The sequence below is a fragment of the Lutjanus erythropterus genome, chromosome 15, assembly GCF_056507025.1.
Source record: "Lutjanus erythropterus isolate fLutEry1 chromosome 15, fLutEry1.hap2, whole genome shotgun sequence".
In the NCBI taxonomy this organism is placed as follows: Eukaryota; Metazoa; Chordata; class Actinopteri; order Lutjaniformes; family Lutjanidae; genus Lutjanus; species Lutjanus erythropterus.
In genome coordinates, this window is record NC_139331.1 from 14,978,799 (window position 1) to 15,006,769 (window position 27,971).

At 39.4% G+C, this 27,971-nt stretch overlaps 1 protein-coding gene across 1 annotated transcript in view; it reads right to left on the reverse strand.

Annotated features, from left to right (window-relative positions):
* The window catches only part of LOC146314177 (MAM domain-containing glycosylphosphatidylinositol anchor protein 2), a 254,799-nt gene that overhangs the window by 154,240 nt on the left and 72,588 nt on the right, over positions 1-27,971 (reverse strand). Inside the window, exons 2-3 of the mRNA XM_084737373.1 lie at positions 20,521-20,660; positions 5,701-5,875 (exon numbers count right to left, since the gene is read on the reverse strand). Coding sequence (XP_084593499.1) covers positions 5,701-5,875; positions 20,521-20,660 — 315 coding nt within the window. The remainder of the gene's footprint in view (positions 1-5,700; positions 5,876-20,520; positions 20,661-27,971) is intronic.

The following is a 27,971-nucleotide window of genomic DNA, read 5'->3' on the forward strand; positions in this document are numbered from 1 at the left end:
CTGGGAAAACATGTGATGCGTAGGATAACTATGATAAAAAATAACTCCCATTATCCAACCATACTTTTTGATGTCCTCAAACTATATCTTTTTTTGTTTTAATGTGAGAGAGATCTCTAAATTCACTGTACAAAGGAATGCTTCGTGCCCTTGAACTCTCTCCTAACTGTTGTTTTTTTTGGTTGGTGGACATTTTCCCCCGATCGCCTCCTTGCCAAATCTCTTTTAGATATATTGTGCCCGCCATGGTCAGTGAACTCTGAGCCTGCAATAAGCTGCCCCGGCAGAACTCTTAAGCCCTCCTCGATCAGTCACTCAATGAAACATTAGATGCTGCAGAGAAATTAATGCAGCTGAAATTAAATAAAAACACTGAAAAGACTCCCCTGTAGGAAAAAGAAGTGAGCATCTTAAGCTTAAAATCGATCAGTGGAGGAGTTGGGCAAGGTTCTTTATTAACTTTGCAGAGGACCTTCCCCACAGACCTAACTGCCGACAAACACAACTGAAGTGTCAGCAGGTATAAAATGTGCTTAGATGGACTTCTGAGCTTTGTAAATACGTTAGCTTTGAGCCGGCTATATAGCTAATATCAGCTCCTCTGGGCTGCAGAGGTCAGTTATTACCATTAATTATCCCTTCCTGTTTTAATCTGCTGCTCACAGTCAACTCAACAGAAAACTTTTACCGTCCATCTGTCTGTCTTTCTGTCTGTCTTTCTGTCTGTCTGTCTGCCTGCATTTAGCCGTTCTCATTTCCTTCATTTGATTTCCTTGACTCAAGCAGGCTGCAGCTTCCTGTATGAAGACGGGAGGATTTCTGAAACACACTTTGATCTAATACACGCGCAGATATGAATAAGATCTCTAGTGATTATTTTGAAAATTGGAAACAAGACCCTTGATTCCAGGAAGCAGAAGCAAATAAATGGTCTCAAAAGAAAACCAAGGAAGAAGAAAAAGATCATTCAGGCTTTAAACCTCTTGATGTAAAACATGCTGGTGCCCCATGTTTAGTTATGTAGACTATCTTCCCTCTGCAGTAATGGTGCGATCCATTATAACTGCCAGTGTTATTTCTTCTTCTTTTCTTTTATAAAACAGAGTGATATGAACAGACACATGCATGCGAGATATATCTAAACGAGACAGCAAACATAATCCAAGGTGTTGTTGTTGGGAGGTCCAGCTCCAAAACACCAATTTTAATACTAATTAAAAATCGTAGCTGCAAACCACTAAAAATAGCACGTACTGCAGAGGCCCATCAATTAAATTCACCCCCAGGGGACAGCTGTAACATTGCTCAGGAGGAATGATGTGCTTCTGCTGGATGTGCAACATAACACAATGCCAGCTAATGAAGTACACACATAGTGTGTTGCAAGGCCAAATGCAAGGACATTATCAGGGAAACAATTTGAGAAGCTACTGTGCAAAAAAGATCTGCTTAATATTAATTCTGATTTCATTTATTAAGTATTTGAAGGTTGTTTTCTACATTTTTCACACCCTCTGTGTTGATGCATTTCAAAAGGGGGAAGGAAAAGTGACCCTATTGATAGATTACAATAATATACTACATTACATTAGTTAGTTGCTTATATTACCATATAATAATATGTTATTACTACTGTATTGTTACATATTGCTATTATTGTATTTTGTTTTATTAAATATCTACCTATCAAAGTATTATTCTCTAGTACACATATTTAATAGTCTTGTATTGTTAATGCATAGTCTTTTGATTAATTGATTATCAAAATAGTTATTGATTAATTGATTGTTCTGTTGTAGCTCTAACACATACATAATGCTCTGAACTTATCAGACTGTCCTAGCTGTTGTATATTTGCCTTTACCCACTTAGTCATTACTGATGATTATTTAACAAGAAATCATCATATTTTAATCTTTTGTGGTGAAAGCACCAGTAGTCATCCCATACGATATTATGTCAATACCGAGGAAGTGGTATTAAGTCAAAAATATTGTGATATTTGATTCTGACCTTATCGTCCAGCCCTAACAGTGTGTTACTTTAGAGAAAATGTGAATATCAAGATAAGCCATATTGCTCAGGCCTATATCTAATAATGTAATTTTAAGCCAAAATGTTATGGCATACATTAATTAATTACTAACTGAACAGCCATTAGCAGAGACATTGGTGTCAGATCTATCATTATAGACTTATGTCACCAAAATATATATATATATATATATTGCAGTTCAAGGCTGGATTAAAAGGGTTCTGAAAGGGATATGATTGCATCAGAGTCAGTGTTGTAAAGGTCCAACACTACCATTAGCATTAGCTCAACGTTAGCCTTCCTTGCTCAGCTGACTTTGGGGCTAACCCATTTCAAGCAGTCTGGAAACTATGAGACTTTCTTGGTCTTGAGAAGCCGTAGCATTCATACACTGTAACCTAAACTGTATATTTACTGCCAGACTGATTCCACTTTGAGCAGCACCAGCAGTCTGCAGCTCACTCTCCTTCTCTTTAAAGGAGATACAATACACTTAGAGTAGATAGTATGCTTCAATAAAGTCCAATAAAACGTAATTATTAAGCAGTTGTGGTAAAACACCATGCTGTGGTAATATGTTGCTTTGCCACTACAGTAAGAAAGAAATCCATACTGTTACAGCCGTATATAATCATGGCTATTGCATCAGTATCATCACAGATTTCTTTTTCACGCAAAAGTTTTTGCACAATTCACATGTGTAGTGATAGATGTTGTTATGTATAAACAGTTTTTTTGGAATTTGCAATTTTAATTGATTGCACAAACTGTGCTCAGCTGATGATGCAATTGGAAGGTCATAATTCACCAAATACACGATTATCAGACAGCCTTTTAAAGTATGATGAAACTCATCGAGGATCCACACACTGATTATCCTCAGGTCTGTTTCTGGTGAGTTTTCTGGCTTCATTTGCACATCTGCCCCTCCAGCTCTTTAGTGCAGCAAAGGTGAAATGGTGCACAGAGGGAACAAGGCTCTGACTGTCAGCTGCTGAGACGCAGTCAGCCTCTGCTCTGCTGCTCCGCTAAGGCCTTCCACAAGCTTTCTAAACAAGTTTCAATTCCACAACCTCTGCCCGTGTCAGTCCAAATAAACAGATACAAGGATGTGGCTCACACACCGAGGGGCAAGAATGAGCCAGAGAAAGCAAAGAAAATATGGGCAGAGGAGAGGAGAGCAGAAGCCCATAACTGCCTGAGTGTTACTCACACAAACTGCAGAGCGAGGCCGGCGTTACCGCTCTGAAATGCATCAAATGAATGTAGGTTTTACTGGGAAGGTGTCATGGACTGGAGAGGGCTCAAGTGCATCTTGTTTAGTGCAAAAATGTTCTGCTCCACTACCTCTTTCTTTCCTCTGTGACTGTAAATTGGATGTTTGGCAACAAATTAAGGGCAGACAGGTCATCAATTTTCAAAGATATAGCATTTTTTTTTTACTTTGCAGCTTCGCATGAAAACGGAAGCAGGGATTGAGTGTGATTGAGGGAGCAAGGAACCGAAAAATTCACAAGGCAGCTTAGAGATCTTTTCAAAGACACCAGAAACATGCTTTTAAATGTATCTCAGTCGGATTTTTTGAAGTTGAAATAATTTTGTAGATGAGTAAAACTGGCCTTAATGCAGCTGATTACAAAACATCTGTTCAGTCTTTGAAATAAAATTGCTAACTAGAAACATACTGGGTTTTTTAACTAGTCCCCAAAGGGGAACCCCTTTTGGTTCCTGTTAGAACATTTTATAAAGATTCCACTTGGAAGCCTTTCAGAGGGTTCTACCTAAAATTCAACATAACTAACTACTAGCTAACAAGAACACACCCAGGAAGTTCTGCTAAAAACCCTTTATCACTTAAAATTGACACATTTAACAAATTAAAAAGATGTTCACTCTTAAATAAAAGTGCTAACCAGAACCATAAGGGTTCTTTGGCTTGTTCCTGATCTATGGTGCATTTTATAAAGGTCTGACTTGGAACCTTAACCTTCACCAGAACCCCCTGTAAGAGGTTCTAAAGAGAATCCCTCTATGGTGTAATGGTTCCACCCAGAACCCTCTCTGGAAGTTCAATCTAAAACCTTTCCACCTTTGTAGTGTCAACAAGAGCCCAACAACGGGGTTCCACTGAGAGTCTTTTTATCTTCCAAGGGTGTTATCTAGAACACACTGAGGGAGTACCACAGAGAACCTTTGTATATTCTGAGGATTTTATCTTTCTCTCCATCTTTCTGGATATTCCAAGGGTTTCATATACATTGTAGAACCCATTCAGGGGGATCTAAAAAAAATATTTTCTAAGGGTCTCTTGCATGATGAAGCAAAGCCATCTGACATTTTAACGATCTATTACCATTGTTTAAACTGAGACAACGTCTTTTAACACACCTTCAACAATCCTTCAGGAACTCTTTCATCCAAAAGGGTTCTTGGAGGAAAAAAAGGCTCTTAATGGAACCCAAGTCTTGCAATGGACTCATGATGAACTCTTTCTTTCTTTTCTTTCTTTTTTTTTTTTTTTTAAAAAAGGGTTCTTTAGAAGCAAATGGTTCTGGGTAGAACTTCAGCCACTCAGGAAAAACCCTCTGGAACCTATATTTCTAAGAGTGTACTCATTGGATGTTAAGTCCCACTTGTTGGAGATTGTCTGAGGGTCCGGCCGTGATGAAAGGGCAGAAACTCCCCCGTCTCGCCACTGTTCGACCACTCAGGAGGTGAAATAGGACAATCAATGCCGAATCAATAAAAACAATAACACTAAGTCACTGTTTTCTTTGATGAATGCTAATGAGCCTCCGCCATTTGTCGTACAGATACTTTAAAGATAGAGAGGTTGCACTTACAGTCAATAGCTGTGTCAGGATAATAAAAGCCTTTTAGCTTAATAAACATTCACAGGAGAGCGCGGGGGTCTCTCTGGATGCTCTGACTCCAAATAACTACAGTCATTTACAGCAGAAACATTAAAACGTGCTGGGCTATAATGTTGCATGTTGCTACACACTGATCAGCACTAATCGTCTGTGCTGCAGCTGTCTGTGTTCACAGTTAGATTTGTCTGTATTTGAGAAATTTAACTAATTCTGGGCAATTTTAGAAAACAACTTGTTTCATTTCACATAATAATGTCTTTCCTACAGCTTTAAACTGATTTAATACTAAAGCATATTTACTGGTAAGTATTTAAATGCTAAAACTGTGCTGGCAGCTGTGCTATACTACGTTTTACTACACTCCTAAGAGACTAACTTTGTTGCATAACCACATCTGTAAATAGAAACTTTTTGAGGGTCATGGCCATCTGGAATTTCTCCTAACAGAGAATTAGGAAGAAGACAAAGTGACACTGTGGTCAGTTATTCTCACAGAAACACAGATTCAGACTCTGATAGTCACACCTCTGGGTAATTTAATATTTTCGCTCTGACTCACTTGGATGTCTTTGTAAACCAAGAAGAAACACATAAAACAAAGGGAAAATTCAAACTCCACACAGACAGAACAAAGAAGTAACGAGAAACAAAACAGTTGGAACCTTACTACTTTGAAACAATAGTGGGCTATTATGTTTGTCAAATCTTAGCCTTGCTTTCCACTTTAAATAACAAATGGCAAATATCAATGACGCACCAAGTCCAATTTGGAGCCACGTGTGTCACACTTACAGTAGACGTCCACCCTGATGGACTTGATGGCAGGAGATCCCAGGCCGTTCTCAGCCTTGCAGTAGTAGCGACCTCCCTGGGTCCTCAGGATCTTTGCAATGTGCAACGTCTCGTTGAACACACTTGAGTCCTGGAAGCGGTCCGACACACTGCCGGCTGTCTTGGTCCATCGAATCTGGAGAAAGAACAAAAGGCAGAAATGACTACACTTCTGGATTTGATGTTAAGTGTTCATCTTCTGTTGTAGTTTATATGTGAGGGACTGAGGGGTCCAACACAGCTTTGATTAGAAGGTAAAAAAAATATAGTATGACTCAAGATGATACAGTAATTTTTCAAGTAAAAGTCAGTATTCAAAATTAAAAGGCTGGTAAAAAAAAAAAAAAGAGTGTCACTAACACTGGACTGGTAAGAAACCCTGAAGAAACCCTGAAGGGGTGCAACTGCATGACCTTTACTCAAATAGCTCACATAGAAAATTTAGCATTATTTATATATATATATAAATATATAAATATATATATATATATATATATATAAATATATATATATATATATATATATATATATATATACATATATTTCCACAGCACTTATTTCATTAGTACACCTGTCGGTTCTTTCAAAAGGAATAGTGCTTTCATTCACTAATTATTTCCAATTGCTTTTCCGTTGCTTTCGATGATAGTAAAGCTGTCAGTGACACTTATCACTTCCCACATGTTTTTCAAATTAAAAGCCAACCAGCAAACAGAAGTATTATGGCCTCTGAACCACTGGAAGGCTTTTAGAGTGAAAATGTCTTGACATTTGCTTAACACTAGAACCACCAGGTGTCATTAAATACCTAAACCACCAACATGTTGCATTTACTCACAATTTACAAGCAGCTGGTGATTTTTAACAATAGGGAACGGCCCAATCGGAGCATCATTCTACCACCACACCAGCAGCATTTTAACAATTCTTATTCTTCAAAACACACCATAGTTGGGCCGCTCCTGTAGCTCAGCTGGTGGAACATGCGCCCTAAGTACTGAGACTATCAGCCCTCTGTGGCCCTTTGCTGCGTTTGCACTCTCTCTACCCCCTTTTCCTGTCTGCTCTTCAGCTGTTTCTAACCAAACAAAAAAATCTAAATTTTTAAAAAAACAAAAAAAAACACACATCCACACTTCATACGATTGGAGACAATTTTTTTTAATATTAAAGGAATACTACAGGCAGCAGCGCACCACTGTGTCCCACTTGCTCTTTCATGACTACATGTTGTCACTTTGATCATAAAGGTTAAACTATTCTATAGAGTATATAGGCTACAATATGTTCTATGTGCTGTGCTTTGAGTATTTATAGTGTGTACTTTAGAGAATTTTAAAAAAGTCTATGCCTGATTTACATGCATAACCCTCTGTCTTTTATCCATATTGATGGTTAGACTACAGTATGACATATGACATAGCTCTATCACAAACAGTTGTAGAATGGCACTCTATATAGGGATAAATTCAACAAGTTGTTCTTCAAAACACACTTTTAGGTGAATTCAAAGACTGAGGGACTTAAATATTTTATTCAAGCAAACTTACATACAATTTAAAAATGGCCATGGGTCAATTCCACCTGTTGTCAGTAACACTGATGCACGACAAAGCTGGAAGTGACTAGAAATAATTTGAATTTAATCAGCATTTTTCTCTGCAAAAAGAAGTCCTGACCAACTTGTTTTATTAAAAGCCCATATTAGTTTGAAGGAAGTGCATGAATAGCAACAACGCTGGTCGGGCAAAGTGACTTCCTGGAGCAGATAACACGCCTCTTACAGAGTATAATCAAATAATGCTATAAAACAGCGGAAATTAGAAATAAAGGCCTGTCTAATGTGAGCCTGTTTCAAATTATATTCTGTGAATAAAGGCAGCTATTTATAGAATTGAGTTGATTAAAATGATGTTATTGTGTGCATGTTTGCTATATTACCTTGTGTTCTTGACAATATTGTTTATTTAATAAAACATACAGACTTGTGTGAAATCTCATGGTACAAAGGTGGACTTGAGAGCTAAAAATCTTCCTCTTTACTCCGTTCCACACAAGACTGACCTGAGTGTGGCCCTCTCAGCATGAGTACCTTTCACTAACTGATGAGACCCAGTTAGCCCATGGCATTGAGGTGTAATGAAAGGTGAAATAGTGTTACTCTCCAACATGAGGTTGTAATTGACTCTCCATCATCTCCCTCTCCTGTCCTCATTAAAGCATACAGCATGAACAGGTAGTGTGACAACTCTGGCCTGGGGGCCGCACAGCCAGAACTACGGAGCATAAAGCTTCATTCAATCCCTCATCCTAAGTAAGGCACAGATGTACTGGCTTTGCCTGCAGAGCCTCACATATCTCTGTCTAGGCAGGGGAGACTATGAATTAGAATCCAATATCTCCACACTGTATGGTGTGGCATCATCTTGGATACTGATAACATCCCATTTTACACAGATAGCATCAGATGGAACAGGGATATCGCTGCATGGAGGGATGGGGATTGGGTGCTATCTTGGGAGATTGTCGCTGTGCCGCTCTAGCTGCGGGGTTTTACCCGTGACGACTCCAGCCCGAGGTTACGACAGCTTGAAGTTTGGTCATTTTCCAAATAGACGGGAGAAAAGAAATGAAAGGGTGGGTGGCCCAAAACCTGATAATGGCGCCCTATTCCAGAGGCTCTTTTTTGTGGGAGCTCAGGGCTAGAGGATGACATGGACAGAAATTCACATGCAGCAAAAAGTTTATCAGAGGAGTTTCAGATTCTCTGTTTTGCTCGGGGTGTTACTGTTCAGAGTGGCAGAAATAAATTAGCTACCCTGAAACTCAAAGACTGTGTGTGTGTGTGTGTGTGTGTGTGTGTGTGTGTGTGTGTGTGTGTGTGTGTGTGTGTGTTCCTTTCACCAACCTCTTTCTCGGAAAAAAGTCTGCAGCCAGACTCTTAGAAATAAGAGAAAAAGGGGTTCAGGTTCTACCAAGAACCACTTGCTCCTGAAGAACCAGGTTTTGGAGAAAGGGGTTGTCAAAGGGTCTTTGTAAGACTAATGATTCTATTGTGTTCGATTAAGAAGCCTTTCTGGAGGTGCTGGAGGGGTTTGTCAAGAGGAGTTTGTCAAGCAGTCTCTTTGCTCTAACATAAAAATGGTTCTGGTGGAACACTTTGGCATTCCTTTTCCATGAAACATGGAACTGGCCCTGTTCCGGTTTAAGCACCTAATTTCGAATCATTGTTAGCATTTTCACCAAAAAATGTTTGGGACCTGAAAAGTTGTTTCTGAAGTGGACCCAACAAATAGCAGGTTTGATCCTTGGGAACCAAAGTGATGTGTATTCTACAGGTTGTTGTACATTGTGCAATGCCTGCTATTGGTGACATCCATGATTACAATGGTTCCACTCAAATCTTTGTTAGATCTTTAGAAGATGGAAAGGTTCTGGATAGGAACCCCAGCTCGACCCTTTCAACCAAATTAGCTCTGGCTCTTGCACTAGTTTTGTTTGAGAAACTTGGAACCTTGGTGCTATCTAGTGAACCAGCTCATGTTTCCACTAGTTTTGAGTGGAACCATGTAATCAAGGATCATCATCAACAGGAGACACTGCACAATGCACAACGATCTGTAGAATATTGGTCCCTTCCATTTGAATTGAGAAGTTGGAATTTTCAAGTTCCCAGTTGGAAATTTCAACTGAAGTGCACCCTGAAGTTGGATTTCCACATTAGAAAGTTGGGGAAATCTCATCAGCCCCGACCTCAAAATCCAGTATCCAGTGTTTGTATGTATAAATATCGTGGAATGCATTGTTATCAGGCACAAAAATAGCTTTTTTTTTCAACTTGTTGTATTGGAACGCAATCAACTCAGAAGTAATGTCATGCCCAGCTCCAACTTTGAATGTACAAGATGAATGGAATGCATAATTGGACATGCACATGTCGATTCCCAAGAACCCTGCCATTTTTGGTTCCAGCTGGGAAGCAACTTTTCTGCTTCCAAACCAATTTATTTTTGGTGGAAATGGTCAGAATGGTTCAAAATTAGATGAAGGAACCAGAACAAAGACAATTCCATGTAAAAAGCTTAGAGGGTTCTGGATGGAGCTATTACACCACAGAACCGTTCATAGATGGTTCTAGCATCAATCCTTTATGTCGGATTTGAGGTAGAACTCTGGACCCAGGGCCGTTTGAGGCCCAAAATGAGCTGGTTACTGACCTGGAAAACTGCATCCCGGCTGGAACCAAAAAGTAGTGGATTTTCTTTGGGGACCAAAGTTGGTGTGTCATGTTCTACAGGTTGTTGTGCATTTTGCAGTGCTCTCAGATGATGACGTGCTTGATTACAATGGTTCCACTCAAAACTGGTGGAAATTGGGGGCTGGCATGCAAGGTTTCAAGAATCCTGCATGAAAGTGGTTCAGGAATCAGAACTAATTTGGTGGAAAAGGGTTTCAAGTGAAATGTTTAAGGAAGGTTCTACCAGGAACCAAAAAGGATTCTCCTATGACAACATGCCTAGAAACCCTTTATGGTCCTAAAAGGGCATACTGCAATTCCTTCTCATACCTTTATACAGCCTTTACGTCAGTGCATTACCATTAAAAATAAATGCCTCTGAATTAATACACGGCACAGAAAAGGCATCAGTTGACTTGGCCTGTTTCAAATGCATCAAGAGACACTGAGAGAAAGCACTCCATGAAAAAGCCCAAACTCAGCAGTTGATCGATGCTAAAGCCCCACTGTTAGAAAATCTGGGGCCCTATTATAACAGTTGGGGACATCATGAGTTCAGCAAAACAAGCCCTAAAGTTAAATAAGTTATGATTATAAATTAGATGGAGCAAAGTTTTTGAATTCTGTGTCACTCTCCTACAGCGCTGTGGATCCCCTCATGCAAATACAAAGCAAGCTGTCTTATGGCGACCTCAGCAGAATTCAATATTCTCCCAGCTTATACCCCCAGTCATTTCCTCGCCTTTTGTGTAAAGAGCTTTGAGTTTTAGGAAAGTGCGCTGTATCAATAAGTGCATTGTTAGAGTGACACTAAGAAGTGGGTATTCAAATAACTCTTCATATTTTCAAAAAGAAAGAGCTCCTGTTTGTTTCACGGGGGCAGCAGACCACATTATTGGTGAGCTTTCAACTTTCCCTGTACCCTGAAGCTATTTCCATTCCTCCACTCCTTTGACTTTTTACATCTGAGCACCTCTGCCCACAGGGGGAGTCCTGAAGTGTGCCTGGTGAGAACAGTTTGACCCTCTTCACTCTCCTTAGCGCAATGCAAATACTCTTGATCTGAGAAGAGCTGGCGGATTTGAGCAATATGATAATTGCTCCTCCTAGCCCACTGACAGCCTGGCTCAGTTCTTTTTTTGGCAATTTTTGCAGCTCCTTTCCCATTCCTCAGCTGAAACTCATAAGGTGCCAGCATGTTTACACTGGGGAATGAGTCAAACTTCCTAAGACGTACAACCCAGACACAGAAATATATTACTTCTGTCTGTCCCTTGTAATTGCATGAAATGTAATAGGGGTCTGGTTTCGATGTTTCACCTCATGTAGTTCAGAAAAAAAAGAGTGAATTTACATTTTGCGTGTGTTATGTTTTAAAAAAGCGCCAAAACCTGACACCACTTAGTTCCACAGGGAAAAACAAAGTCAACACAATGATAACACCATTAAAAAAACCCAGACATCCCAATAGAAAGATCAACATTTGCTCCCGAGGAAAGTAGAAGCTCGTCTAGATTAGTATCCAACTGAAAATCCCAGCAGTGTTTGAGATCACACATGCTGCGATGTCACGGCAAGAGCTAATTAAAATGCGCCCAGTGTCTGTTGTTATGCAGGGATCATATGCTGGAGCACGCATCTTCGGTGAATCTCCCATAATGCCTGCTGTGACGTTTCGCTCTCCCCAACTACAGACTGGTTTCTAATTGCTTGCCATCTTTTCTTTTAGGCACTGATGGTGGTCTGTGCCGCTCAGTGGTGCAGCCAAGTGTGGCTGAGCATGACAATCAAATGATCAGAAGAAGTAGCGGGGGGTCCAAATCACAAATTGTGAGTGCACAGACTCTACAGGTCTATATTAGAGCATACTGACCCCTCATAAAAACTGGATGACGATATGAAACACGACGCAGTGAGGTCTTTGATAGTGAAATTAAAAAAACAGAATTCAGAACTGAATTTTATCTGTGACACAGATAAAAGTAATGTTTGATGTTGAACTACATACAGTATGTTCGAGGGTAGAGCCCAGTCGATAAATCGGTTGATTAATATTATCAGCCCTATATTGACCTATATCAAGCTATACTGTATATTACTTTTTATAAAACAGCTTTTTAAAGTAAATCCCTTGTTTGTCTAAGTTTTATCTCTCTTTTATCACTTGTATTTTACCATTTCAAGTACATTCTGTTTTATTGGATCCCATATTTTATATTGCTGTATTTTTTATTGTTATGTTTGCATTGTTTCTACTTGGTCTGTGCGAACCATTTAGTCTTGTTCTGTTAAGCACTTTGTAACTGTGTTTTGAAAAGTGCTTTGGGATCTGCAGCCTTTGCTATCAAAACAGCCATTTTAGGCCAAAAAGGAAAAAAGCAATATGTCTGAAGCCGCAAATGACGAATTCTCTTTGGCATCCATAGCTAGCTGAGACTCAAGACTAACCACAGGCAAAAATTTACAGGAAAAGGTGCTGAGGTGTAGACGTATATGCACATTTTAGTTGATGAAATATTTAAACCTTTGTCTTCATTCAATCTATAGGCTACACGTTTACAGTTGTAGAATGTAAGAATCACTTCAGAACAATAACAAGGATAACTTGTTCTTACAGAACAACATGCAGATTGTTTTTATTTGTTAGCACTAGTAAGGACTGTTTTATATACATCTAAATCTGTTTCAGTGCCCTGATATCATTTTAGACAACACATTTTATTGTTAAACTGTACAATAACCTCACTCTACATGTCTTTGTCACAAGTGTTAAACACATTGGAGGAATTAGAGATGGTACCGGTCTATAAGGCATTCATTGTGTACTGGTCTGAAAAAATTTGTGTTTATGCATATGTTCTATAGTCTGTATATTATTATATCTTTACTTGCTAATATTGGTATCAGCATTGGCCCCAAAAACCCTGTACAAATCAGGCTCTATTTGAGAGCTGCAGTTAAAGTCTCTCTTAAGACAACTAAATGACTGCGGGCGCACTGGACAGGGGGCAGTTCAAGGATAAGCTCTGATATGGTGCCCCTTCTGATATTGCAGTCTGTATGGCAAACACTGAAACAAAAAAATAGAAGGTTAAATCGTGTTCAAAACAGCACCATCTGCCAAAGACACCAGCACTGTAGGCTAACTGTCATGGGAGCATCCAAAACAGATCACATACTACAATTGGTCTATATAAAACGAGATGTCCCAGGGCCTGAGGTCAGCTTATTTGTACTCGCTGACCCATGGCGCAGCAAGTTGAATCTCGCCAGCCAATAATTGAAACAAAAAAAAAAGGTGTTTGCAATGTGGTGTTGCTGGCTATTGGAGCCTGGTACTCAAACAAAGTATTGTGGACATAATGGATGGAGGCCAGGGCAGGGGAGACGGGGGCAGATGGCTTCATCATCAGGGACTCTTTGAAGTCTATTCATGGCATCAAAGACAATGAACGGTGCTGGGAGAACAGTGGCGATGAAAGTATGAACAGATATAAAGCTGTACATGTATGTATGTGGAGCTTTGATACAGAGACAGTAAGAGACAGTGAGACAGTGATCACGGCAAAGAAGTCTTCATATCTAATGTTGGCACAGATGACTCTTATATTCAATTTCAATATCAAGTATTCATTCACTTTTCAGATCAACTTTTTAATCCATTATTCTATAAAATGTCAAGAAATTTGTGAAAACTGCTCATACCAAGTTTCCAGAAACCCCAAGTGACGTCTTCAAACTGCATTGTTAGTCAATTTCCATTGATATAAAACAGAGAAAAAGAGCAAATCTTCACATTTCAGAAGTTGTAACCAGCTGATGTTGGACAAATTGCCTGATAAATGGGGGAGTTATCCAAATTGTCATAGATTAACTTCATGTTCATCTACTAATCGTTTCAGCACTAGAGAGAGATAGAAAGAATGGACATGGAGAGCAGGGAGAGGCAGCGGCATCAACTAAGAATTCTTCAACTATTTATGTGTTTTAACCATTTTGACAGAAAGCCAATTCACATGTACATAGGTAAAGATAAATTTGAGAAAAGGTGGTGTCAGTTAATTGTTAAATTCATTTTCCACCTAATAAATTAAAGGAGCAGTGTGTAGTATTTAGTGCATGTAGCAGTGAGCTTGCAGATTGACAACACCTCATCTCACCCTCCCCTTCCACGCGTCTAGGAGAATATACAATGGCCATGAAACTTGCAAACACAAAAGGCCATATCTAGAGCCAGTGTTCAGTTTGTCCATTCTGGGCTACTGTAGAAATATGGCGGTTCAACACGGCTCCATGGAAGAGAACTCATACCATCTGTAGAAATGAACAGCTCATTCCAAAGTATCAGAAGCACAACTATTAATATTTTCAGGCGATTATACACAAATGAAAACACAGAGTATTTTATTTAGTTTCTGGCATATTTTTCCAATAAATCCCCCTAAATCTTACACACTGGACCTTTAATCCTTTCATCTATAATATGTCCAAAAAAAAGTAAGAAGTGCTCATCACCAGTTCCCAGAGCTCAAGGAGACGTTTTAAATTTGCTCGATTTGTCAGATTGACATGGAACAGTCACGGGATGAATTGAAGAAACTTCATGTGACTTCACGTCATCATCAATGAAGTCTTTAATTTGTCAAATTAAAATAAAATGTAAACTTTTTCCTTTGGTTTATGACCACACCCATCTTCTTAGGCTATACTTTGTATTCAACATTAACTAGAAAATGTTAGCATGCTAATGCACCAAATGACAACGGTAAAGATCGAATGCTAAACATTATTAGTATTGACACTGTGAGCATGTTAGCATGTTGATTTTAGCTTTTAACTCAAAGCACAAGAGTGCCTCAGTACAGCCTCACAGAGCTGCTGGTGTGACTGAAAAACCTTAGTGTTGTTGACTGACATGATAGATTCAAGTGGAAAAGAATGGCTATAAAGTAATGACACCATGCACGTTTAGATTGGTTCCCTACAAACATCAGTTTCATCTGTCTACCACCGGACATGATCATTCCCGGGAAAATAATGTCTCCATTACAGACTAAATTAATGAACAAATTCTCACTTTTCTGACATGTTTTCTTCTAACATTACTCCCCTCCTCCATCCTGATTACAACCCCTGCTGTCGCAACCTGTTTGTGCAAAGCAATAGTCTTACGCTACTCAAACTAATAGTAAACAGAACTCCCCCTACACAGCCAGTGTAAGGAATTAAGTGCTATTCGGGTCACAGGAATATCTTGTATAAACCACTGCACACTGAACTGACTTCACTGTGGTATTATTAAGAGGTAACTCATTGCACTCAGGGCTTCTTCAGGTTTGTTTAGCAAAATTACGTCTACTTGTTATTCAAACTCTATTATTAACATGCAATGCACATAATTACAATGACTTACAGGTGTACAGGCACAAATAGTAATACCACTTGGAAACACTAGGGGCAGAGTGAAAAGTTGTTTCCAGCTGTTGTTTGTAAAGTTGTTTCCACTTTAAGCGATGATCAAAATGCTGTTGATGAATCCTTTGGTGATGAACAACAATTCTTTCAGCAGTACACAGAAGAAGCAAGAAATGGAAAGACTAGTGTTTTAAAGAGATAAAAAAGCAGCAATTGAGGGAAAAGCACTGGCGGCAACAAAGATTTCTTATTCCACTCCTCAGAGAGCCAAGTTCCACAAATCCTTCCAGTGACCTCTGCACTAAACATCTATGAGAGTTTGACTTCATCGCCCCCCCGAGCCTGCCAGATGCCAGCAGTCTCAGTCTTCCTGCGCGGCCCATAGTAACACCTTGAAATGCCAAACCCACGAGGCACAGAGAAAAAGCACATATTATATGATGTGCTGGTGACTGACAGGAACATATATTTATTTGACAATTAAATGGGAAGGCAGACAAGTGTTGCAAGCTGCCACGTGTGTGTGTGTGTGTGTGTGTGTGTGTGTGAGTGTTTGTGAGGTTGGACGCATGTAAGGTTTTATTATTAGAAAGCCTCAGTTTTTCCTCCGAGGTGGGTGGGCGGATGTGCAGGGGGCTGACAGAGAGGCCCACTGTGAGGAAGCTGCTGCCTGGTTGGACACAATCCAGAGACTCCATCAGTGAGAAGGCCTGAGGGGCGTCTATGTAATTTAAGAAGCGTGCATATTGATGGACACGTGAAGAATTTAACGGTGGCGAAATTGCCAACCGTGGCCCCATTTACTCTGTGGTTGGTCCTTTGTGGTGCTGATGTTGTACTTGGCACAACATCCCTTGCTCTATGTATTATCATGGGAGCTAGTAGTCTCTCAAAGTCAGGGAAAGAGTCTGAAATCTGGACAGTAATGGTGAAAAAAGCAATTTTGTGATTTGCTAATGCAGAACTAATTGAAGCCATTTACAGTGATCGAGTAGTGTGACTTGGCCCCATGTGATATCGTGGTGCAGATGGAAAGCGTGGTTTAAGTTACTGCTGGTATGGAGGTTGTTCAAGGAAACAAAATTCCGAATGATTCCACAGGGAAGAGGAGGAAGAGGAACAACCATTAATCTTAGGAGTTGATCATGGGCGGGGCAGGGGCAGGTTTACAGAGTTTAAGTCCCTGATGTTTCAAGTAAAGCCTTGAATCTTTTACTGGTCATCACGGAAGGCAGTTTTTTGTGCTCAGCCCAGATCAGAGCTGCACCAGTGTGCTTTGAATGATGTGGTTGGAGCGAAGCGCTGATGGAACTGAAAACCTTTATTTATTCAGGGAGAGTTCACTGAGAGCAATGCTCTCTGATCACATTTACAGAGTTACACATTCACACTTGGAAGCTGCCCAGTAGAACCACATTCTTATCTGCCAGCCACTGAGCAGCACCACTGGAGCAGAAGAAGTTAAGGGCCTTGTTCAAGGGCACCTCAGTGGTGGTAATGGGGGTGTAGCACTTTTCCCACCCAGATTTATCCTGCTGGTCGCATGGTTTGAACCGGACCTCTCTAACCTCTAGCCACCACTGCCCCGATTTCAGCTGTGAGTTGTCAGTGAACAAAAGATTTAGGACATTTTTCATTGTAAGTCACAGCTCAGCAAATAAAAATCTGTAATCAAAGGTGAGTAAATAATTATCTTCTCTAACATCTGTGCAGCATTAATTTTTAACACAAGATGGAACTGTAATCATCCCGAAAGAAATATTTGTGCCAAAAACGCCCAGTATACATGGTTTACTAACTGACTCTGTGCTTTCTCACAATAAGATCAGAACTTTAGTTATTAATGTATGGGTCATTATTACATGGACATCAGGAAAAGTGGATTTGTGTTACATATGCGGGTGACGTTTAGGCTCACAGGTGAGCTCTGGTGTCATATACTGTCAGGTCATCATGTTCAGTGTCATGTTTGATCATCACTGACGATGTTCGGTTTCTTACTGGGCAAACTTTTTAGTTATACAGTCCAAATCAACAGACTGTGGCAGAAACAGATTACCTACTGGTTATTTTCTATTGGTTTTCTTGTTTTGAAAATCTATTACATGCATCATATTTACAGTTATAAAACTAGGGCCCTACTATAGATAAGATTTTTGGGGTCGATGCTGACACTAAAATAAGAAAAAAAATCCAATAGTCTGGATATTCTTTATTTACATATATATAAAGTCCAAAATGACATCAGGCCACTGAAACTTTACCTGGTATTTTTAATATTATAAATGACTATATATTGAATTAAGAAAAAAGATAAAATATGCATAAAATGCTGCCTATGACAAAAAAAAGAATAATATATTGTGTAAAAACAAAAACATTAGACAACATACATGCCGATACCAGTATAGCTGTGCTAAGCCAATATCAGGCTGATAAAATCAACTGACCAATATATCAGTCTGGCTCTGAATAAGATCAGAAAAAAATCAGTACTGTACAACAAAAGTCCTGCTTTTTGGAAGTTATGCAAGCAAATGCATAAAGCAAACCTGTTGCAATATCAAAGTCTCTGTGTGTGCAGGTACAGTACATGTATCTGCATGTTTGCATGTGACAGAAAAAGAAATAGATGGTCCGGCTACATATACACAACACTACTGTTCCTATCAATGATAAAAACCAATCCTGTGCCATTAATCAAAACAGAACACACTGAAAGTGCACTACAACCTTTGCAAAGAGTACTAATGACTTTTTTCCCCACATATGCTTTTGAAAGATGAAGAAACTCAACTCAATTAAAATGTGGAACTTTGGAGGCGAAGAAAGACTCAGAACATGTTCTGAGGATTAATATTTAATTCTAATGAAAAGATGAGCTGTTATTGCTGTATTAACTTTGCGAGTCTGTTTCCGATGAGGTCGCATACCCTTGTGTTTTTCCACCAACATCACAAAACCAGCCTTAGGTCTGCTGCCACCCCAGATAACCTCCTCGGTTTTGCGAAACCACTCAGAATGAGTGTGCGCTGCCCCCGGGTCCCATGCCACTACCAGAGGGGGACAAAGCTGACACATCCCAAAGTCTGGAGAGACACACAGCCGAGACCCGCTGTGCCAGGGGATCTGCGTGAGTCTCATAATGACTCTGTTTCAAAGGAGATCCTGCCCCTCCTGCCACAGCCAACCAGGGCTTTTGATCTCCCGCTCTCCTCTCCCCTCTCCCCCGTCCCCTCCTCTCGCCCTGCTCTGTTTTTCAGAAATTCTAATTAAGAGGAAAGACAGAGATGATGAGGGTGAAGCTGTCCCCCCTGACGACAGGAGCAGACGAACGGTGAGTCTGAACCTTGCGCTAATTTAAGAGGCCTCACCTTTTCAATTGAAATATAAAAATCAATATGCTCCTTTCGCTTCGGCATCCAGAGGGGAAGTGTACAAACTAATGGGCCTGTCTATCGATCAAAAGGGGAATTATATTAATTAATGTAAACGAGCTCAGCCCTGTCCGGAGATAGTGCGGCATTCCGCACAATTTGTGTTATCAAGCAAATTGGAAACAACATTCGATAAATGCTGGAAAGGTTAGTGTGTGCAAATCCTGCCCCGATGAATATGAGAACAGAATGTGACGGTCAGGTAGTTTGTGGAAGAACTGACATTTAAACCTGCGCTCATCAGGCTGGATGGTGTTTTGTCTTAGTGAGTAGATGGGATCTTGTTTCTACTTTATTCTGACATTTTTAGAAATAAAAAGGACCACATAGGGTTCTTCAGTTTGTGCCCGTCGAAGAACCCTTTTTGGGTCCTGGTTGAACTTTTTATAAAGGTTCCCCTGGGAATCCTTTCAGAGGGATCGACCTAAAGCCTAACCTAAAGGGTTTTAAGTTTATGCCTTCATCTGTGAAAGGTTCAACCCCAGAACCCCCTGTGAGAGTATCCTTAGGCAACATGTCTATGGTATAATGGTTCCACCGAGAACCCTCTCTGGGTGTTGCATCCAGAACCTTGACATGGTGCTAAACAGAACTCACCCAGGGTGTTCAACCAAGATCCCGTTTATATTCCAGGGATTTCAGCGAGAATGCACCAAGGGTTTTCTACCAAGAACTCTTTAATATTCCAAAGATTTAATCTAGAACACACCTGTGGGGTTCTATCCAGAACTTTTTTATATTCCAAGGATTTCATATACACCCAGGGGGTCCTACCAGGAACCCTTTTACAGTCTAAGGGTTTCATCAAGAAGGGTATTCACCTGTAACCCTCTTGTCTTCCAAGAGTTCTATGAAGAACCATATTGTATTTCACAGACAGGTCAAACATTGAATCCTATAGACTGTACATTGTTGTCATCTATCATGTCAACACTTTTTGTGTCATTTACCTTTGTTCAAATTAAGAAAATGTTTCTTAACAAATAGTTCCGTGAATGAAAAGGGTTCTTAATGGAACCCCTAGGTTTCAATGAATCCTTGACAAACCCTTTCTTCAAAAAAGTGTTCTTCAGAAGCAAATGTTTCTGGGTAGAACCTCAACCCTTCAGGAAGAACTTTTTTGGAACTGTTTTTTTTTTCTAAGAGTGTACTTTAATCACCATATTTTCTATCTTTGAGAAAAGCAATCAGTAGAAGACACAACAAGACCAAATTAAAAGCCTGTTTTCCTCAGAAAAAAGGCTGCAGGTTTTTTTTTTTAATTAGTTCAGATCACAACAATAAATTAAAGAGTTTTCAGATGCTGAGGACCCCTGTGCATTGACATGACCCAGAGTCTTTTCACTGTGGCCTGCTTTTCACTCGTTACAGTTTTGTTTTGGCAGATGTTTCGCCTGTTTTGTTTCTGCATTCTCATTAGGATCAGAAGCTTTCATTATCAACATGCAGGTGCACAATGCAACCTAAACCATCAATAATTAAAGGATTAAACTTTTAAGCTGGTTTAGTGCAGAGGTACGTGGTGTGCCACTCAATGACGCTAATACAGAATTAAAAAGGAAAAAGCTGCTGAAGGAGAGTGAGGGAAGGAGAGACAGACCAAATTAGCATCTTGTCCCATGATTCCCTTGTGTAGCTATTTTCATCCGCGCTGTCAGTGAAGGGCAGACAGTAAGGTAGCGAGTTCCTTACCTGTGGTCGAGGGTGCCCCGTCACCAGACAGGTGAGCTCCAGGGTTTCTCCCTCTCTGATGGTGTAGACTCTCTCCGTGTGCCTCTCCTCCTCAACATTACAGGCGTGCCCTGAGTGTATAATGCGGACAGACGGTGGGGCTGCGGAGGAAGAGGGAAAAAAAAAAAAAAAAAAGAACAAAACGCGTTAGCATTCTGGTCATTTCTGAAGGAATCAGTAGTTTAGCACAACAGATGGTGTATTGATTAAGAGGTTGTCTCACTGAAAACAAGCATTGCGGTCACGTTTGTACCGCACACAAGACCAAACGTATTTGAACAAAAAAGAAAAAAAATTGAGAGTTATTTGGCTTTTATAGCATTCACTTTGGTGTAGCTTTTCAAACACTGCGAGTATATCAAATACAAAGTCAAGGAAAGGTACTTTGGTAAAGTGATTCACTGCCTAACAATGTTATATTGTTTTTATTAGAAGTATTCTGAGTAGCACTTTCACAGACATGTGGTATTATTGGGCTTGTGCTAACAAGTGTGCTGTCAAGCATTGTTTAAAACCTTCTTTGCTTTTTAATCTTTAGCAGATCTTATTTAGTGCATTAGTTATTGCACAAGCTTTTTTTATTTAACTAATGAAAATGACATATAAAAGAAAATTCTGTATATGTATAACTATGCATGCATGTAAGATAAATAAAAAGCCATGCTAGTAGTGTGCACTACAAATTAGTGTCCGTACTCCCCATTACTTTGCAACCTGAGCATGTCCTTGCATTTTCGTTAGCTCTTAAAAGCACTATGGTTGATGTGGTTGATGACTGTCAGCCATCGACCACTGAGCCCTAGTGATTTAAAAGCCCCCTGTATCTCAGGTGGTGTGTCCCCTCAGAGGTGCCATATGACAGGAGCCGTTGGTGACGTTCCATTTTTGACATGTGGGAAAGATAAAAACAGAAGCTGTTGCTGGTGATCATTGCTGTTTATCTAACTTATTATCAAAATGCTCAAAAACAGTATGTACAATCACAAACAGTAAATGCTATTAATCATATATACCGACCTAATTGTGAACAGTGAAGTAACTAAAATGGAATAGTATTTACAACTATGTTTTCATTAGTGTATAATCACCTTGAAGAAGAATGGGTGTGTTTTTTTTTTTACCTTAGAACGAACTTAAAATGATCAGTTTGTGTAAGTTTTGAGGCCACTGTGTTTTCTCTAAACGTTTGAAATGGGAGGGAGGGACGAGGTGTTTGCAATCTGCAAGCTCACTGCTAGATGCCTCTTAATCCTACACACTGGTCCTTTAAGGCAATGACAACAAATATAAGTTAATTATTCAAGATGCCATTAAATGTCTGTAAACTCAAGAGTAAAACATTTTCTATACTATACTCACAAATGTATGAACATTTTTTTCATTCATGTATGTGAATAAACATTAAATTTGCATGATTTATGTGACCAAAAACTGCACATTGGCCTGAAATGAGTTTCACAGAGTATCTCTTCCATGAAAAGTGTCCAAATCCCACATACTGTTTTCTTGTGTTATTTATTTCTGTCATTGTTGGTCAATATTTGACCTCATGACCCTCCACGGTACTTGCAGACCTTTTCTGATGCACCTTGGCCCCTGTCACGCCATCTTTAAAAACTACAGTTTGTAGAAAATAGATTTGGTTGTTACGGCAGAAGCAGTAATCAGTCAGTATCCTCCACTTTGATTTAAAATGACACTCAGTTTGCATCCTAACCAAATTATCCAGCATGAGCAGCAATAATTCAAACACTGTGTCAAGTAGGTGACCAGCTGTAAACAAGTGACGGTGGGCGGCAAAACAAGTTATTTCTTTCACTCTCTTCTTATCCTCCTCACCTCCTATGGGAAAATATCTGAATTAATTTAAAACTCAGAGTAATTACATGCCAGAGGGGTTTCATTACAAAACCATGTACATTTATATAAACTTTGAAAAAGTACAAAAAGAAAATGATCTCAAATGAGTCAGCAATATTTTGAAAAACACTGGCTCCGACTCAGAAAAAAAGGACTATTATTTATAAGTAAATGACGTTGATATCATTTCAAAAATTTCAATATTAAGCAAAAATATTCTCAGCTGTCATTAGACCATATGGAGAGTGGGTGGGTGTCCATGTTTAAATTGGTGGAAATCTCATTTTGGAACAGAACTCATCATTTAGCACATTCATTTCAGCACATAATCCTAATGTAATGCAATTAGGGATATAAAAATGCCAGAAACTGTGATATGGGCAAATTAAACTCAGTATTCAGCGGCATAGGCACACTGCAGTACAAGTAGAAGACAGAAAAACTCCAAACTACCCACATCTGTTTGTCCACAGCTGTAACCACTGCACTGGTGCTTCTCTCCGCACAAGACACAAGGGTTCCTGAGGGTTCTAACCAGAACTATTTACCTCTGAAGAACTATTTTTTGAAGAAAGGGTTTGTTAAGGATTTTTTAAAGTGTGGGTGCTAAGTTGTTTGCTAAAATGTCAGATGACCACAATATTCAGTCTCTGTTTTTTGCCACGGTAGACAACAGGGTTATATTTTTAAATCCCCCTGGATGGGTTCATATTGGGAGAACCCCAAGGGTGGAACCATTACATCAAATAAGGGTTCTCTGTAGAACCTCTCATAGGGGGTTCTTGGTGGCACCGTTCACAAATGGTTCTCGATATAACCCTTTATCTATCTCTATAAAACGGTTCCAAGTGGACACTATTCTTCTGGTTCTAGCAGAAACCAAAAAAAGGGTTTGCCAGGACAAGCTGAAGAACCCTTTTTCGTTTTCTTGTTTGCACTTTTATTTTCAAATCTTATATTTGCCAATGTCATTAGCACCTGTAGAAGGTGTAAAGAGAATGGATAGTACCCCCATAGAGGGTTCTGGGTGGAACCATTACACCATACAATGGTTCTCTGTAGGAACCAAAATGGGTTTCCCTATGGGGACAAGCCGAATAATCCTAAATGGTTTCAGTTAACACTTTTGATTTGTAAGAGTGTATAATCACACTTTTAGAAATAAAGTTTCTAAGGGTTCCACTTGGAAGGATGTCATCAGCAGAAGACGTTGCATTATGCACAGCAACATGTAGAATATGTCACATCCACCTTGGTTCCAAAGGAAAAGCTGCTAGTTTTTCAGTTCTAGCTGGGGACTAATTTTTGGGGTTTGTTTATTTTTGTTCAGAATGGTTCAAAAACAGGTGCTTGAACCAGAACTGGGCTGGTTTCATGTTGGTGGAAAAGACATACCTCATGGCTCTATCCAGAACCTTTCCACCTTCTAAGAGTGCTCACAAGAACCCACCCAGGAAGCTCTACTGGGAACCCTTTTATGTTATGGTACAAAGAACTGTAGACAGACAACTGACGAAATAGTTTTTCAAGGATTTCAACACTCCTTTGACAAGAGGGTTCTTCAGAAGCAAATCGTTCTGGATAGAACCTCAGCCCTGGAGCCCTTTTTTTTCTATGAGTGCAGTGAGACAATTAGGACATTTCAATCTGTCCATAATCCAGTATGCAGTGGGACATACGAATGTTGGAGTTTAAACAGAAGGGAGGACCAAGTCATCTTAGGTAAACCGCCCAAAACCGCTCAGTTCCACTGAGCTGTGAAAGCACAGTTGCATGTAACCGACCCCTGACAATACTAGCATCTGTTAAGCATTTATTCCTCTCCAACTTACATGATTAGTGAAGAGGTTTGGGATGAGATGATTTAGAGAGCGGATACGGGATATGATTAGGAGGAGGGGTACAAATTGGTGGGAAGAAGAAAAAAAAAAAATCAAGCAGAAATCACAAGGAGTTGCAGACTGTAAGTGTGCCTTTCATGTTTGGAGGAGCAGCTTCCTGTGTGGGCCTCTCTCTGCAGACTCGGGCCCGGCAGCAGACTCAGCTCTACCTCTACCATCCAGGCTGCGATGCTAATGAGCGCGGCGACACTCCTCCCTAACGCTGCACTGGGAGTCTCAGCCAGAGTGTACTCTTAGCCACGCACTAACCACTCGTCCCTCCCTGTTACCAGCCGTGCTGTTTGTCTCACTCGGCTTAGTTAGCTTAAAGCCTGTCCGAATGCTACGCAGATTGATGAGCGCTGATGCTAACCGGCTACTCATAAAAGCCTTGTTGGACCTGCTCTTACCCTTCATTGGCTTCTTCCTCTCTCCATTTGGAGATGAATACACTGGTGGTGAATTCCATAGGGGGGGATAAGGGCTTGAGAAATAGGCTCAGTGTAAGGGAGCTTCACGCAAGGCTGCCGCTTGAAACAAAAAAAGGCTTAGAAACAAGACCCCAGGGCACTAGCCGAACAAAGTACTAATGCCATTTACTCCAATGAGCCAGTATCTCTGCAGCATACTATCAGTCCTGGAGGAAAGTAGGGAAACACCCCATAATTAATGATCTTCAACTGCTATAGCTGCTACTGCAACGGCTACGCACACACATAAACACACACTTTTTCTTCTTTGCGCAGACAACACTATGCTTGCAGCGACAGAAGCAAATAACCCTCTCTTAAGTGTACATAATGAGCCCCATAATGTTCTCGCAGTCACACATATTCTTGTACAGCTAAGACCTGCTCTTTTAGATCACTTGGCCCAAAGCATGATCTGAAATCACTGTCATTACGACATAATTCCCTGTTTGTTTAGTTTTCATGAAAGCTGCTCGACAGTAACTACTCATAGTATTCAGAAAAATACATCTAAGAATGGATGTGAGACGTTAATGCACTGGGACTTGGAGTTGCATTAAGTGAGATGTCAAACTGACAGGTTTGAGATAAAAGATGTCCTGGTGGAGGGGATATGGGTGATAGACTTCAAGATTTGAATAGCTGGCCAGACAGCCGGTTATGTCCTTTAACATCAACTACATTCCATACAAGTTCATGACGTGCAATATACCACATATATATATATATATATATATATATATATATATATATATATATATATATATATATATATATATATATATATACCACACTGTAAAAATGAAAAAGTCGAGAAAACTCTAAATTTCAAGGCAACTTACTTCAACAGAATTTTGAGCCCAACTCAAAATCTTAAGTTCTGAAAAAACTTTACCAGCTATTAATCTTTTGTTGAGAGTTTACTTTTCTTTTTTTCATTTTTTTTTAGAATTTTAGAAGCACAAAAATAATTTATATTTAAAGCCTGACTAAACCCATCAAAGTGTAAGTGAATAATGGTTAATAATTTAATATTTCAATTGTAACCATTTAATTTTCAAGCACCTAAATAGTGAAAGCTCAGGTTCACAGCTCACTGTGAACAACTGTTGAAATACAAATATTTGGTAGGATTTTAGGTCTCAAAGTATTAAGTTTTTCTAAACATGAAAAGTAAATTATCTGAACAAAAGATAATAGGTCAGGTTTATTTTGAAAGAGTAAGAGTTTGATTCAAAAATCTAGTGAATTTTTTTAAAAGTTGAGGAACTTTTTGAAATCTTATTTTATTTTATTTATGTTGCCTGTTTGGTGGGGTCAATATTAATAAACCTTTCTTTTTTTTTATTTGAAACTTTGACTGTGGATTTACTTTCATATATCCTCCGGCAGCGTAAAAAAAGTTGAGAGAACTCCAGATTTCTGACTCTAGTAACTCTTAACTCTTGTGAGTCTTAAGTTCTGAAATAAACTAAAAAACTAAATGAAGTTTTGCCAACCTATAATCTTTTGTTGGGGTTGTTCACTTTTCTTCTTAAGATAAACTTGAATCTTTGAGTTTTAGATTTTATTTAGTCATTATTTGGGTACTGAAAATTAAATGGCTGTATTTGAAGCTACTAAATTATCATCCATTATTCACTTTCACTTCAATGACTTCATTCACACAATTATTGAAATCCAAATCTGATTCAAATTTATCAAAAGAACAAAATTAAATTAGCTACAAAAAAAACCAAAAACATTGTTAGTCGGTAAAAGTTTTTCAGAATGTAAGAGTTTGAGTTGGGACACTCAGGACACTACATTAAGCTTATATGTTTATCCATTTGTGCTGGTTATTGCACACTCTTTGAAGATAAAAAGATTTTGAAAAAAAGGATATGTACAGTAAATATAACTAGTCGAAATTTCTAATACTTCCTTTTGAAATGAAGTAGTAGAATACATTTGCAGCCCCTGCAGTCCCCAAAATCTTCTGTTTTTATAATCAGAGGCATCCTTCAACATTCTTTAAAACTCTATTAAAAAGTCACATGTACATGCTTAAAGGAGCAGTATGTAGCAATATGTTGCAATGGTGCGTCAGAAAATGAGTACTGCAGTGGAACCATACATTGTATATCAAATATGTTTTTAATGTACAGTCTAATTGTTCTAGGAAGCTGAGGCGGGCTGCAGGAACACTGCAGGAGTGCAGGACAAGTGAAGAATTGTAATTTAACCATGACAAGCGACGACACGTCCTGCACTGTAAGTTGATCACGGCTCTGAAAATGCACAATCTGGATTTAGGGTTCGGTGACTGCCTGCCAAACTCCAATAACATATTGCTCAATTTAACAGTTCTATTCTACTCCTTCTAAAAGATTATTAATGATTTCTCACAACTCATAACAAGACGCTTTCTTATTTGGCAAACATTCAACTGAAAATTTCATGAAACGGTGATGGTCAATGATAATGCACAGCAAATCAAACCCCAGCAGTCCCGAAAACCTTCTGTATGTGTGCCTCATCAGAGGCATCTGTTAACATTCTTTAATACTCTATTAAAAGTTCTGTGTACATGCTGGAGGCTAATTAATTAATAGTCAACTTTTCTAAAGCACCTTCTTCTTCGCCCCATCCCTCCAGAGCAAAAGCACAAGATGTTAAATGAGTGAGTGGTCATGTGCCGGCAGAGCAGAGGTCATTGGGGAGCAATGAGCTGAAAAAAACAATTCTGCTGGTGGCACATTTGGATGTTAATTAGATACTTTTTTCTGATCTTTTTTTTTTTTTTCCCCTTTGCCAGTTGGGGTACTGGCATTGGCATAAGAAGCACATCTGCCACTCGCACTGATGTGAGAAGTGCAAAACAGTGCCGGGGAAAAAAAATCAATGCTAAATATTGAGTGGATCTTTGCAGTCAAACTAAATGCAGAATTACTCTGAAATCGCTTGTTTATTTGCTCTACAAGCACTTGTGATTAAACAGCGTCGTTGCAAATGTCGAGCAAATGTTGTCATGAGAACCTGTGGGTTCAGATATGAAATTTGCATAAATGTGCATCTCAAGCTCCAGTGTCACTCCCCCGCACTTCCCCATCCACCCAACCATCTGCAGACACACACACACACACACACACAGACACACACACACACACACACACACACACACACACACACACACACACACACACACAGTTTCCTGATTGCT